The sequence below is a fragment of the Mauremys mutica genome, chromosome 5, assembly GCF_020497125.1.
Source record: "Mauremys mutica isolate MM-2020 ecotype Southern chromosome 5, ASM2049712v1, whole genome shotgun sequence".
Taxonomy (NCBI): Eukaryota; Metazoa; Chordata; order Testudines; family Geoemydidae; genus Mauremys; species Mauremys mutica.
In genome coordinates, this window is record NC_059076.1 from 114,555,690 (window position 1) to 114,572,089 (window position 16,400).

Consider the following 16,400-nt stretch of genomic DNA (forward strand, 5'->3'; position numbering starts at 1 on the left):
CAAAAAACAAATCATGGCACTAACATGACACATTTGCTGCCATCACATTGTTTACTCTCCTTGTGTAGATCTGCAACTAGAGTCCTTGACTTAAAAAAGGCAAACTTTAAAAAAATTAAAGGGAATTACTGGTAGTTAGGAATATGGATTGGCCTAAAGAACTCAAGGTCTGAATGTGGAGGAGTCTTGGAATTTCTTTAAGTCAAGATGCAGAAGCTATCTGAAGCCTGCATCCCAAGCAAGGGTAGAAATTTCACAGGGAAGGGTTGCAGACCACACTGGATGAGCAAGTATATCCAGAAGATGGGATGGATCAGCAAGGAAAACTACCTCTTGAAGGTCAGAAAGTATAGGGAAAAAGTCAACTGGCAAAAGCCAAGCAGAGCTGAATCTTGCAAAGGAAATTAAAAACAATAGTAAAAAGGTTCTATAACCACATACACCTCTACCCTGATATAATGTTGTCCTCAGGAGCCAAAAAATCTTACCGCGTTATAGGTGAAACTGCGTTGTATCGAACTTGCTTTGATCCAATGGGGTGCGCAGCCCCGCCCCGCCAGAGCACTGCTTTACTGCATTATATCCGAATTTGTGTTATATTTGTGTGTGTATAAAAAAAGAAAAGACTGAAAGAAGAAATGGGAGCACTAAGTACTGAGGATGAGGTGAATATTAAAAGATAATCTAGGCATGGTCCAACTCCTAAAAGAATATTTTACCCTTATTAAAAACCTGAGGCAATGAGACATTTAGGGGCAGTGGCAGGGTGGCTAATGGAAATGAGAATATGGAAGTAGAAATTACCACATTCAAGTTGGAAGTGAAACTCAAACAGTTTAATGGGACCAAATTGGGGGCCCAGATAATCTCCATCCAAGAATATTAAGGGAACTGGCACATGAAATTGCAAGCCCAATAGCAAGAATTTTTAATTAATCCATAACCTCGGGGGTCATTTCCTGTGACTGGAGATTTGCTAATACAGTACCTATTTTTAAGAAAGGGGGAAAAATGATCTAGGAAACAACAAGTCTGTTAGTTCGACCTCAATAGCATGCAAGGTTGTGGAACAAAATTTTGCCAGAAAAAGTAGTTAAGGACACAGAGGTGAACATTAATTGGGATAAAATACAACATGATTTTACAAAAAAGTAGATCATGCTAGAGCAACCTGATCTCCTTTTTTGAGAAGTTTCACAGGGTAGCCGTTTTAGTCTTCATCAGCAAAAACAACAAGGAGTCCTTTTGGCACCTTAGAGGCTAACAAATTTATTTGGGCATAAGCTTTCGTGGGCTATAACCCACTTCATCAGATGCATGGAGTGGAAAATACAGTAGGCAGGTATAAATACACAGCACATGAAAAGATGGGATTTGCCTTACCGAGTGTGTGGGGGGTCAGTGCTAACGCGGCCAATTCATTAGGGTGGATGTGGCCCATTTCCAACAGTTGACACGAAGGGGTGAATATCCCTTTTGAGGGGGTTGGGGAGAGGGAGATTACTAGTAGAGTTCCTCAGGGACGGGTTTGGGGACCAATCTTATTTAACAATATCATTCATGACCTTGGCACAAAAATTAGGAGTGTGCTAATAAAATCTGCAGATGATACTTAGTTGGGAGGTATTGCCAACACAGAAGAGGACCGGAATATCATACAAGCAGATCTGAAGGTCCTTGAAAACTGGAGTAATAGAGATGGGATGACATTTAACAGTGCAAAGTGCAAGGTCATGCACTTTGAGACTAACAACTAGAATTTCTGTATAAGCAGGGGACTTATCAGTTGGAAGTAACAGAGGGGGGAGAAAGACTTGGGTGTATTGATTGATCACAGGATGAATATGAGCTGTCAGTGTGATGTGGCCATGAAAAAGGCTAATGTAGTCCTAGGATGCAATAGGTGAGATGTTCCAGTCTGAATTCATCTTTCTTAAACATGGGAGACTATAATTGCACACAGTATTCCCGATGAGGTCTCCCCAGTGCCTTGTATAATGATGATAACGCTTCCCTGTTTCCACTGGAAATAGGGAAGCGTTATCATCATTATACAAGGCACTGGGGAGACCTCATCGGGAATACTGTGTGCAATTATAGTCTCCCATGTTTAAGAAAGATGAATTCAGACTGGAACAGGTGCAGAGAAGGCTACTAGGATGATCAGCGGAATGGAAAACCTACCTTATGAGAGGAAACTCAAAGAGTTTGGCTTGTTTAGCCTAATCAACCGAAGGCTGAGGGCAGATATGATTGCGCTCTCTATAAATATACCAGAGGGATAAATATCAAGGAGGGAGATGAGTTATTTAAGTTATGTGCCAATGTGGATGCAAGAACAAATGGATATAAACTGACCATCAACAAGTTTAGGCTTGACATTAGATGAAGAACAGCCACTGAACCCCAAAACAAGTAATTTGCACAATTCTATTTAGAACACTTTATATTTGACCTTTTGTAGTTATTTGCTACACAAAGAATTTCTTCCTCTATGAGGTAAAGACGACAAAGAAACTATCAGGGTATCACATTTTTAAAAGCATGTCATGTTTCCTTATCTGTATTACACTTTTTGATTGTTAGGACTTAAAGAATGTTAAAAAGCTATTGCACTTTTTACTGTTTCTGCTGTTTATTTACTTTTTACACTTGGTTCAACTTTGAACAATAAAAGCAGACTAGTCAGTTTCACTTTCTGTTTCTCTTTGTAGGGAAATGTTTAAATAATTATTTTTTTGTCCTGAAAACTTTAAATATTCAGTTTAGTAAATTTGTTACCAGACATGTAGAAATTAAGGTTACTTACTTGTAACCAGAGTTCTTTGAGACAACTGTGCATATTACCACTTATGGGTAATATGCCAGCCACTGCAGCTTAATAGACCTTCCTCCAAGCAGTGCCTGTTATAATACACATGCAGCCATCCTACCTGCTCTCTCAGCATCTTCAAATGTTCTGTGGGCAAATCTATATAAGGTGGCACTGTGCCCTCTACCGCCTCAGTTCCTTCTACCGCTGACCCAGAGAAACCAAGATAGGAGTCTGAGAAATGGGCAGGAGGAAGGTCAGTAGGAAGTGTGAATATGCAGTCATCTCAATGAACTCCAGTTATAAGTAGGTAACCTTAACTTCTTTGAGTGGCCCTGCATATTACCACTTATGGGTAGTTTGACTAGTAGTGCTGAAAACACTCAGGAGGTAACAGAGTTCTAATTAAATAACAATCAAAACACTGTTTTACCAAATCTAGCATCTGCTCTTGAAACCAGATCCAAAGTATAATGTATGGACTGACTTCCAAACAGCAGCCTTACAGATTTCCCATTAGGAACAAGTTTAAGATAAGCTAAAGATGCTACCACTGCCCTCATGGAATAAGATCTCACAGTAGTAGGCACTGGGACTGCCGCTAACTTGTAATATTCAAGAATACATTGTTTAACCAATCTGGAAACAGGCTGAGCAGATACATTGTAACCCATACAGTTCTTACCATAAGAAACAAAACTTATATGAACTCCTAAAATCTTTAGTTCTGTTTAAACAACATGCTCAAACTCTTCTAGCCTCAAAAGTATGTAAAGCAGATTCCCTTTATTAGCATGTGGCTTTGGAAAAAACACTGGTAAATTAGTTGTCTGACTCATGTGAAACTCGGATAGTGTTTTTGGTAAAAACCTGGGATCAGGTCTAAGAACCACTTTGTCTTTATGAAAAATAGCAAATGGCAGATATGCCTGCAATTTTTTCACCCTTCTGTCTTATGTTATAGCAACAATAAACATAGTTTTAATAGTTAAAATAAGGAACACACTTCCAAAGGTTCAAAAGGCGCTTCATAAGCCTCACTAAAACCAATTAAGATCCCATGTTGGAAACAGATCTCTCAAGGGGAGGTACAAGTTAGATATTCCCTTTGTAAACCTTTTAGCTGCATTATGCACAAGTAATGATCTGCCATCAAAGCATGATAAGATGAGAAAGCCATTAAACGAACTCTTAAAGAAGAATTAGAGACCCTCAGACTTTAAATACAGTAAAATACTCCAATATACAGGGAATAGAAGCTGTAACTGGTGAGTCATATTTGCCTTGCATCCAAGGAGCAAATCTAACTCATTTCAAGTAATAATCTTTCCTCTTAAATTATTTTCTAGAATTAAGCAACCCATTTTGAACCAACAAGGAACAAGAGTATTTTAGATTAGTCAAAGTCTGACAGTACAGGCTGTCAGATGGAGAGACTGGATGAAGAGTCCTGTCCTGCTGCTGTGACAACAGGCCTAGAAACAGGGGGATAAGGGAGAGATACAGACTCCCTGTGACTGCTGGAACATGTCCACTGCTGTCTCAGTCAAGCTGGAGCAATCAGGATCACTCTTGCCCTATCTTGTCTTGTTTTCCCTTTAGCTTCTGAATTAATGGAAAGGCTAGAAAAGCATACAAAAGGCTCTCCCCAATGCATTAGGAAAGCATCCAAGATCATGTGACTGTCCTTTCCCACTCTTGATCAGAAGAGAGACTTTTTGTTGAACCTTGTCACAAGCAGGTCTAACATGGGGCTGACCCTAGCTGGAGAAAATCTCTTACATCACCTGATCCTTTAGTGATCTCTCATGCATCTGAGAACCGCCTCTGCTAAACTAATCTGTGAACACACTGCTCTCCCCTGCTAGATGCAGTGCCACTGGATAGACACTGTGAAGAATGCACCAGTACCATAGATTGACTGCCTCAGCACCTAGTAGAGAAGAACGGGTACCTCTTTATTTGTTGACATTGCACAGCCATTGTATTGTCTGTCACTAACTGAACAGTCTTCCCATTTACATGAGGAAGAAAAGATCTGACAGCCAGAAGAATGGCACACAATTCTAAAATGTTTATGTACAAAATTCTTTTCCTGAGACACCAAGTGACTGTGAACTATAAAAAAAGAGTCCAGATGAGCTCCCCACTCATTGTTAGATACAACAGATGTTATGTGCTGGATGGCAAGGGGGGATTGAACAGGACCCCCTTGAAAAGACTAATTCACAGTTTGTCCACCACAAAGAATCTAAAAATGTACTGATGCATGACAATTAACATATGAAGACTGTCCAGATTTGGCTTGTAAGCTTGAGCCAACCAATGCTGCTTTGGCCTTACCCTGAGGCATGCAAACAGAATAACATAAGTAATCATTGGCATAAGACTCATCAGACCCAACAAGAAAAGTATTGCCTGGAATCAATGACAAATCTCTAAAATAGACTGCACACTATCTTCAAAAGTCTTTCCTCTGGGAGGAAAGCTCTTCCTACTACTACATTATAGACAATATAAAAACAGATTTCCTGAGATGAGCATAGATTTTACTTTCTTATATTCAGAAAGAATCTAAAATCCGTAAAAAGGGAGGTAGACTAGCAGATGTAACCTAGCAGAGGATGTAACCTAGCAGATCTTTGCAGGAAGATGACCTCAGCAGCCAGTTTTCTAAATAGGATTAAACAAATACCCTATCTTCTGAGATGCACTGCTAATACAGAAAAGCTCTGAGCACTCAAATGGCAGGATCTTGTACTGACAATGTCTTTGTGCTATCATCAAATGGAAGTATTTCCGATGATTTGGCTGAATAGAAACATGTTTTAAATAGAGAGTTGTGAACGAGTCTATAATTGAAGGTGAGGCAATTAGGGAGACTAGGGTTAGCACTCCAAAATGCAACTTCTCAACAAACCTTTTCCATTTCCTTAAATCTATAATTGGACATAAACCCTCATCTTTTTTCTAGATCAGGAAATATTGATTAAAACCTCTGACCGCATAGATACTTGGGTACTTTTTTCACAGAACCTATCAGAAGCAATTTCTGAACTTTTGACAGAATAACCTCATAACCCTGAAAAGGGAAGGAGAGGGGAACTGAAAGGAGGTAACTGTTCTAACTGTATTGCATAGCCCTTTACTATTATTTCTAGGACCCACTTGTCCAATGTAATAAGCCTCCCGTTGTTGATAAAATGGATTAAAATGTCCCCAAACAAAGGGAGAGAAGGACTCTTGATCCTCATGTTAAATCTGAGGCCATTTAGTCAGTAAAGACGAAAGAGAAAGAGCAGATTGCTTCAGTTTAGGCCTAGATCTGAATTATTTCTTTTTATGTTAAGACTGAAAAGATGATGTAGTCTGCTGATGAAGGTAACATTTCTGAGATGAAAAATAAGTTGAAGACTGGGGATAAATCTGTCTCTAGTAATGAAAAGGAGGTAGGAGGTCTCTTTCTAGGAATAGGATATAAATCAAGTGAACAGCAGACCTGGTCTCTTAACTTTTCTAGTAATTTGTCCATTTTATTACCAAAAGGACCATCACCCTCAAAGGGGAGATGCTTATCTTTACATTTAGTATCCAGTCCATGCATGCTTTCTCAAGGTAACAGCAGATGCCAAAGCTCTGAATGAAGAGGCAGGAACATCAAAAGAAGCCCTGAGAGCATATTTTGCCACATTTTGTTCCTCTGCCGATATTTACTGGCCAGTCTCCTCTGATCATCTAGTGTCACTTCTGCACAAACAAAGCCAATTTTCTCCCACAAATGAAACCAGTAATGGGCCATCACTGCCTGCTAATTAGCCACTCTAATCCCTAGAGAAGAAAGAAAAACCTTCTCTCTATAACCAGGAGTCAAATGGGCGTGACCAGGCCTAAATCTATTACTGGCAGCTGCAACCATCAAAGAATTTGATATGGAGTGAGTATGTAAATACTAAAACCCCGCTTGTGGTATTTGATAAAGTTTATCTGCTTTTTAGAGATAGGTTAACAAGCAGGGATAGCCCAAACAGCTTTAGCAGGTTATAAAAGAGACCATCCAATTTGGTAATGAAATTCTATTCTTGGAAGGAGCACCAAAAAAAATGTCATATACTGGATGTGACGCTTCTTCCACAACAATTGAAAGGAAGTTCAAAGTCAATACAATACAATCCAATAATTCATAGATTTGTAAATCATCCGTAGAAGGAGACAACGCAGAATCAATGCCCATATGCTCATCAGGCAACAAATTCTGTATCCACCTGATCCTGCTCAAAAAGAGGAACTAATTACTCATCCTCTTCCTCAGAAAAAGTTTTAAGGGCCACCAATCTGAGTTGCACATGCATCTGGTCAAATTGGATCCAAAGATTCCTCAGCAGCCAGATCCTTGTCAATAAGGATGTCACTACTTCATCAATAAGGTGGAGGATTCAAGAACTCTCATGGGGTAGCCCAATAAGGTCACTGAGACCAGGAAGGCCAATCTCTCCAATAGATGGGATCTGGGAACATACCTATAGGATTAGAAGACACAAATTGTCCAAAAGATTGAGGAAAGCTAGAAGTAGGTGGCATATATCTGGATGGTTCAGATCTTTTAAACTCTTTCTCCATCCTCTTCTAACTGTGGATCCAACTTCAGTTCCACTATGAATTTTACCAGAGAGAGCAATGGCACTGGAGGATGCAGAGACACAAAAAGTGAGAAAGATTTGCCTGGAGATCCTGTAGGAGTCTTAGGAGGAGGTAAAGATGGATCTGGAGAAAGGCTCATAATATCTTCCTCTTTACCCCTCCTTTCAGGTGAAGGAGATTTAGATATCAGAACCAATGAAGTCTCTCTTTTCCTCTCCCCCACCCCAGATCTGATGAACACTCAGATGCTGAACAGTAACACTCATCTGTCACCACAGCAATAGCTGTCTTTTGGATCTGGTATCAGCATCAGAGTAGGAGCGGGCAATGATGCCACTCTTACAGGCTTAGGCATCACTGGATCTGAAGAGAGACTCCACTCCATTACCCTGGAATGTGAAGCCAATTGCAGAACTGATTTTGGTCTCAGAGTAGGAACGGCAGAAGACACATCCATATCAGATGGATCCAATAAATCTGACCCATGAGATCTGGCTCAGAGCAACAGAGGCTGTCTTCTCCCTCATCTTTTTCTGAACCAACATAGTTGGAATCGAGGTTTAATCATAGGTTCCCTTGTTGTCAGCTGACCTGACTGTGCCTTCAAACACCTTATCAGCTTTAACAGGAGGCTCTGATAAAACAGAGACAGAAGCCTGAACCAGCAGAGACACAGATCACGGAATTCTTTATGCACCTTAACCTTACTAGATGAGGCGGTCAGAGCTGAAACAAGCCTAAATCTTCAAATCAATCTCCTAGAGCCCAGAGGCCTGGCAGCATCCTTAGTCTAGAACACCTGCAGTCTATTTTGCCTCTCCTCATCACTTTAGGTGTAAGAGTCTGACAAACAGAAGGAGAACAACCTTCACCAAGGCACTTAGAGAATGTCTACACTGCATTTAAAAATTCGATGCTGGCCCATGCTCATGGGGCTCAGGCTAAGGGACTGTTTAATTGTTCAGGCTGGAGCCCTGACTCTAGGACCCTGTGAGGTGGAAGGGACCTACAGTTCAGGTTGCAGCCCCAGCTCAAACATCTATACCGCAATTAAGCAACTCTTTAGCCTGAGCCCAAGTCAGCTGACACAGGCTAGCTGCAGGTTTTATTTGCAATTTAGACATATCCTTAAGGTAATCAATGTGGTCATTTGGTGCTGGAAAGATGGCTGAGCAGGATAAGTGTCTATTAAATCCTGACTTTTTCTTCTTCTTCGGTTTCACTGTCACACAGAAACAAACAACTATACTAAACTAACTATAACTACAAACCCTAATTAAACTAACATTTCAAGTTATCAACAATTATCTAAAACACTAGTATAAGAGGAAAAAGACCCTCAGATCTCAAGGCCAGTGGTTCACTTCCATCTGGCACAAGTAGTTGGAAGGAACTGATGTGGTAGATGATGCAGCATCCCCTTAAATAGTCTTGCCTTTGGCATGTTCAAAGATGCTGAGAGGAGGGATTGGAGTGAGTGCATGTGCACTGTAACTCGCACTGCCTGGAGCAAGTTCTGCCACTGTGCTGATTGCTGCAGCCTATTACCCATAACAGGGAATATTCAGAGCCACACAAAGAACAACCTAGAATACCTGACAAGAGTGCTCTTCTATTAAAAAGATCAAAATCAGTTAAAAAGCAATCTATGAAATCAGGCTTTTAAATGATTTTTTAATAAGAGCAATAAAACTTACATATATTTGAGGCTTTTAAAGAATTATAGCTATTATGCTGACTGCTAACTTCCAAACTGCATTGGGGAACCAATCAACGGCAAAATTGCATTGATTTAATCGACAACAAGATCACTCTCCAGATATAGATTCTCTCTCTTTATGACAAGGTTACTTTGTTTGAGTAGGCCAAAAGTATAAAGGTCTATTCTCCCAAGATCATTGATCAGAGCAGAGAATCCACAAAATATACCATTGCATAACCTAATGTCTTATATGGTAAAAGAGCTAGCATAGTGGGAAGAGAGAAGCCTCAAAATTCTAAAAAGGCTAGCAGATTGAAAGTTGAATCAAAAATATGAATCTCCTACATTGGATTATATTGAAACATTTGACAGTTGTTCATAAAGTGTAGCAGTAGTAGTAGTCGTAGAAGAGATTTTCTTTACACCCACTTAGTTTCATTAAATCAATGGACATGTGCATGGAGCAGCTTCCAGAAGTGGGATATCTAGTGTGCAAGTTTCTGGTCCATCCACTGCTATTTTTAAGCCACTGGAATGAATCTCTGTTTAAAAAGTGAAGACCTGAAATGAACAGAGGGCCATAGCATCCACAGGCTGCCACTTAGCTTTGTGGTTGTAGTTGTTACTGTTGTAACTAAGTCATTGCTGGAGTAAGTTTTTTAACATCAAGGACATCTAAATGTAATCTAGTTTCCAGCCAAAATTTGGGGATATAGGGTCTGTACTGCCATGTGGTAAATTTTATTTCAACAGTAAACAGCTGTTTTTCATCCATTAAAGTTTGTAATCATCTCTAAAAGGGCAGCACATTACCCAAACAACCTGATTCTCCAGACTAGCCCCATGTGTAATACTCAACTTTTTCTGGTGTAACAGTACACAAATCGGACTACTCCACTCACTTAAAATACTATATTGGAGAATTCTGATTTTGCAGCATTTTATACCCCATTTTGCACAGGTACCAATGACTACACAAGGTGCAAGACAATGGGGAAAAAAATCATGCCCAAGGCCTCTAATCTCAATACAAAGTCTTCTTACTATGATTGTGTTTTCATCAGCAAAGCTTTGACTCATAATTCTCCAATGGCATCAACACTCGCTATGTCTACACTTAGCAGCAGCATGTAACATATATACATGGCACGCCTCCTTAGCACCGGTATAAAAAGCACTGCCTCACAGTTTATGTTGTTTAACAAGTAAAGACATGCCAGAACATTAGGGTATATACCCTACACAGCTGTCTACATGTCCAAGCAGTTCCCCCACCTCTACAATTTTTAGCAATGTAGAGTCCTGCTGCCTCTCCGCTGTTGGAAACTTTCCCCATCACAGAGAAAGGCTCTGGCAGCAGGGAGGCAGTGGGGAAACGCTCCAGAAATGAGGAGCTGCTTGAGCCTTTCCGTGCCATAGCAAAAAGGCTCCAGGAACAGCAAAAGGTTCTGGCAGAGGGGAAGCAACAGGGAAAGACTACGGAAGCTCCCTGTCACCAGACCCTTTCCCTGCTCCAATGAAAGACTCCAGCAGCAAGGGAAGTTGATGCTGGACACTTTGCCTGCTGCCTTCCCCTGCCAGAGCCTTTCACTACCTGCTTTTCACTGCTGTGTGTAGCTACACATACCCTACACATGGCTGTCAGTGCAGACAAGGCCATAGTAGCAAAAATAGCTGTACCAAGTCTACACTGCAACTTCCACTGTTGTCAGTTCTGATGCAGCTACACGAATGGAGAATTACAGGTCTACATTTTTGTTAGTGTCTACAAGACCTGTGTGTAAAAATTCTGATTTATTGTTGCACTTAACATGATCCTCTAGCTCTGCATCTTTCTGTAGACATAAAAAGCAATGTAACCAAAGTTCATAACATTACAGAAGCATGCCTCCATTGAGAAGCAGATGTTCATGAAGTTTTGACATATGAACATGAACTCTCTAATTTCAGCATGACTTGGGGAGAGTCAGACCTGTACTCAAAGAAGGAACAGTTACTTACCTTATAGTAATAGTTGTTCTTTGATATGTTCTGTACATGTGGATTCAATTTATGATGTGCTGTCACCCTCCACCCCCCACGCGAGTTCAGAAGTTTTATCAGAGGTGTCTACACTAGGGGTCGTGCATGCATCCATCATGTCCTCACACTCCAACGGCATGCTTGGAGGGCACAAAGGGCAGAATGAGCTTACCTACTGCTCAGTAATTTGTTCGCTGCCCAGAGTCCCATGAATAGTCTCCGAGCTGCAGGGATGGAGGACTGGTCATGGGATCCAAATGCAGAACACCTCAAAGAACAAATAGCTACTATAAGATAAGTAACCATTCCTCTTTCTTTGAGTTCCTGTGCATGTGAATCTCACTTATGATGTTTAACTAGCAGTTTGATGTTCCAGGTGGTGAGAGGTAGGTGGTTATTTGAAAAAGACTGAAGACCTTCTCTTCAAACCCGAATATTAGGCTCTAGATGCTGACACCAGAGTATAATTGTTGGTAAATGTAGGCACTGAGGACCGTGTAGCTGGTCTACAAATTTCAACTATTGGAACACTACTGAAGCACACTGCTAAGGTCGCTTGGGATTTAGCAGAATGAGAAGTCACTGGAACTGGATGCTGTAGCTTATTAACAAGGTATGAAATCTTGATACAGTCCACAATCCATTTACATAATTTGAGGGGGGGACTGGTCTAACCTTTGATAAATTGCCATACATGATAAAAAGTCTAGGAAGTCTCCAGAACAGTCTCATTCTATTAAAATAATAGAAGAGACCCCCTCCGTTATCCAAGGTATGTAACTTTCCCTCATCAAGGGATGAATAAGGCTTTGGAAAAAAATACAGTAAGTGCATATATTGACTAATGTAAAAGTCACAAACACCTTTCGGGATAAATTTAGGGTGAGGCCCCATAGTTACTCTATCTGCATTAAAAAAAATGGGGATTTGACATGAGTGCTTGGATCTTACTTACTCTGCACCCAGAAGTAACTGCCACCAAAAAATTCACCCTTAATGATGGCGGGAGCAAGATGAAAGGGAATCAAATGGAAGTCCCATTTGTGAAGAAAGGGCTAAGCTCAAGTTTCATAAAAGTAGTATCTCTCCTACTGGTGGAAACATCTGCAATAGCCCCTTCAGACTCTTTGTGATGGTTCAATGGGAAAACACAGAGGAACAGTGAATAGGAGGATGAAAGGTCATAATTGCAGCGCAGTGAATTTTAAATTGAGCTAAATTCTAGGCCTGATTACTGTTTTTAAAGCAGTAGAGAGTCTAGAATGAATGGAATAGGATCAACAGGATCAAGTTGCCTCACCTTCACCCAGAAGGAAAAATGCTTCCACTTAGCTATATATGTTTTCCTGGTTGAAGATTTTCTACATTCCATGAGGATCTCCTGGACCTTGGCAGAACTCCCCCTATTTGTTGACGTTAACCAGATAGTCTCCATGCTGTCAGATGAAGACATGTTTGGTCCAGATGGAGCACGTGCCCAGAATCTTGAGAGATGTCTATCAGGAGTGGGAGAGTTATGAACCAGTGACTGGAGAGGTGCAGCAGTTCTGGATACCAGAACTGGTAAGGCCATGATGGACCCACTAGGATCATTTGAGCCCTGTCTTGTCTCACTTTCCTTAGTGTCCTGGGGATTAACAGGAACAGGAGAAACGCACAGACTAGGTGATCTGACCATGCAACATGAAACGTGTCTGCTAAAACATCCAGTCTGGCCCTCTCAACAACAAAACAGAGGGCACTCTCTGCAATCTCTGGTTGTAAATTTGCAGAAACCCCTGTGTCCTGAATACTCTGCTAGTACTGCATCTTTTAAAGAGCATTTGTGGGGGGATGAAGTCTTTTTGCTTAGCTGATCTGTCAGGGGGTTCAATTCCCCTGGAAGATGTCAGAGCTATACGGTGAAGAATGCACCATTCCGACAGTGAAACAACCTCTTGACAGGTCATCTGATTTTGCTGCCACTTGCTTGTTTAAGTAATACATTGCTATAGAGCTGTCCATCAGCATGTATACTGCTTGGTGCTTTAAAAGAGGTAGAAACTATTTGCAAGCCTGGTGAATCACCCTCAATTCTAGGATGTTTACGTGAGCTGACAAATCTCCAGATGTCCACAGACCACGAATGTGGAATTGGTTTAGATGTGCACCCCAGTCCTTTCTACATGTGTCAACAATTAACAGTCTTCATGGGCATTATCCGAATGAAAGAATTCTCAGTAAACATTGTTTGGATCTAACTACCAGTGAAGAGACAACAGGATTGTTACTTGTTGATTCATACTGTGGATGTTTGGACTGAAGAGGTCTCAGTCTGGCGAAAGGTGTCATATGAGTACATGAGGCCATTCAAGATGGCAGGCCCTAATGAGAAATTCATTCTAGGTTACTTAAGCTGAAGCAATATCAGAACTGGTAGCAATTATCTTCAAGAACTCATGGAGGAATTCACAGTCAAACTGGGCAGGCATATATAATGGAGTCCCACAAGGGTCAGTCTGGGTCCAGTATTATTCAATATTTTCATTATTCACATGGATAATGGAGTGGTGAGTACACTTATCAATTGCAGATGACACCAAGCTGAGAGGGGTTGCAAGCACTTTGAAGAACAGGATTTGAATTTAAAGTGACCTTTACAAATTACAGAATTGGTTTGAAATCGTCAAGATGAAATACAATAATGACAGGTGCAAAGTGTTTAACTTAGGAAGGAAAAATTAAATGCACAACAAAATAGAGAATAACTGGCTAGGTGGTAGTTCTGCTGAAGAGAACTGGGGGTTATTGTAGATCACAAATTGCATATGGAGGACACTAAGCTGTTCTGACTTTCTGCTGAGGAGCAGTTAGAAGGAATTGTGGGGTAGGTGGGGTTGCTCTGTCCTTTATGCTCTCATGGGTGTGTGTGTGTGTGTGTGTGTGTGGAGTGGGGGGCAGAGTGCATACACAACCCCTTCCAGACACTAGTGATAAAACTTCTGAACTCCTGGATGCTGTGGGGAAGCAAGCACACCGTAAGTGGGAGCTATATGCACAGGAACTTGAAGAAAGCTAGTTCCAAATCCTCACTCATACACGAAAGTGTTACTTCAGACGAACACAGCCTTAGTTGCATAATTCACACAAAATATACCATGTCAGAAATCCATACTTTCTATTTTTTTTAGTTCTTGCTTTCTATAAATACTAAATGTTTTCTGGTGAACAGAATATTGTCTTCCTCGGGAACAGAAACTAAATACATTTTCATATGAGAATTTCAAATTTAAAGTAAGCTAGATCTAATTAAAAGCTGTTGTAAGATTAACTTTTACCATTTAATGCTGAAAGATGGTGACAGTCCCTGGAAACAGGTAACTCAGTAAAAGAATACAATATTCCATTTTTACATTAACATTTCAGATTTAAGCTAAGCTAGAAATAATTAAAAACTGTTAGAAGATTATTGCTTACCATTTAACATCAGAAGATTGTCAGTCCCTGGATGTGGATAACTCAAGCGACCTTAAAAAAAATAAAAAATAAAAAAGGCACTGTGATTTTAGCTATTATACTTAAAAAAGAAGAAAAATCACAGCCTACAGTTTAAATATATACTGTATTTTCATTCTGCCTAGGGGACATAAAGAGCTAATATTTAACTCCAAGCACATTAGCAACAATACCCTTGACCCAAGTTAAAGTTGACAAGAACAAACTTCTTAACCTTAATTCTCCGGTCATAAGATCTGCAGTGTGCTTTTGGGATCAGCTCCAACAGGATAAAGCCACTTTTTGTTTCATGCAACCCAGAAATAGTGCTGGCTGCTCTAGTACTCTCTTTCATACTCATTGTGAAAACTTGTTCACATGCACATTGTTTAGCAGAGTCTAATTTTTTCAGTTTGGAATTTCTCCATTGAACCAATGTATCAAAAATCCTGTTCTGAGTTCAAATTAAAACATTTAACTTGCTTTTAACGGATTTATAATTACATCTTGTTGTACTTAATATAATTGCTGCATATATTGTTCTTCCCACTAAGTTAGTCTGACAAAACCAAACCAAAACAAAAATGTTTCAATTACTGAATTTTTTTAAAAAGCCTTTAGAATGCTAACATTCTTTAAAGTTTCTTGGAGATTCCTGCTAGCTAGTTCATGGATTAAAAATGTAAAATTATAAAATACAAAAGTGTGTTAAAGTAAAAATTACAGGAAATCCTCATGTACTCACACCAGGATTTAAAAATATTTATTGCAGCAAATAGGGTCTTGTCAGTTAAATTTCATGTTTAAAGTGCATAGAAAAACGTCTCCTCATTCCAATCTCCTTTTTATTAAAAAAGGAGAAGTTTTCTGTTCACAGGAAGCTGCAAACATGACAGTACTGCAAACTGACCTACACAGAAACTTACAATAGCTGCTCTGTTTAACTGCAACATGCCTTAAAGCACAAGTAAAAAAAATCCCAACATATCCATACATTTTATTGCTACTAAAACATTCTTGCTTTACTATAATCTGAAATCATATATTTTTAATTTGAAAATTCAATATTATCATGCTGTAACCAGATGATTGCTGAGACAATGAAGGATCCAATCCTGCAGCCCTGTGTATGTGGAACTCACGCTGATTTCAGTGGGAGTTGTGCATACAGAGGACTCAACTACTGAGTAACTATTATTAAAAGATTTTGTGCATACTTGTACCTTTAAAGCATGCATGCACAAACCAGTAGCCACTCTCACTTTCAAGTTGCCTAACACTTCCCATTATAAGAAAAATTCAGACTTTTTCCTTTGGAAAACTAAAGCCTCTATGGTTTGCTGCAGGACCTTGAAATTTGGCAGGGGGATAGTCCAGATGCCCAAGATGATATCTTTTTGTGTCCCAGAAAAGCTTTTCGCTGAAAATCTGTTCAAATATAATTTGGCTTTGGCCTTTTTCTTTAAGAAAAAGAAAACAAATGCGAAAATTACATACCAAAAAACTACAAAAAAGAAGAAAGTTGATTATAAAGTCAAGTATTCAGAAATGAGAAAATACCAGAATTAAAGCTTCCTTATGTGCATTATGATACAGTTTTTAATTACATTACTACATACTACTTTTTCCACAAGTTCCCCTCCTCATTCAGTGTACAGAATGCATGGTCCTTAAGTGAATGAATCAGGATTCCGTAGGATCCCTGACTCATTTACGTTAGAAGTTGAAGGTGTCTGGTGAATAAGGAAGATG

At 39.8% G+C, this 16,400-nt stretch overlaps 1 protein-coding gene across 6 annotated transcripts in view; it reads right to left on the reverse strand.

Moving 5' to 3' along the window:
- CPEB2 (cytoplasmic polyadenylation element binding protein 2) overlaps window positions 1-16,400 on the reverse strand; it is a 147,559-nt gene that overhangs the window by 98,385 nt on the left and 32,774 nt on the right. For all 6 annotated transcript variants that reach the window (XM_045018401.1, XM_045018402.1, XM_045018399.1 and 3 more), the window contains exon 4: window positions 14,631-14,681. In XM_045018401.1, coding sequence (XP_044874336.1) covers window positions 14,631-14,681 — 51 coding nt within the window. The remainder of the gene's footprint in view (window positions 1-14,630; window positions 14,682-16,400) is intronic.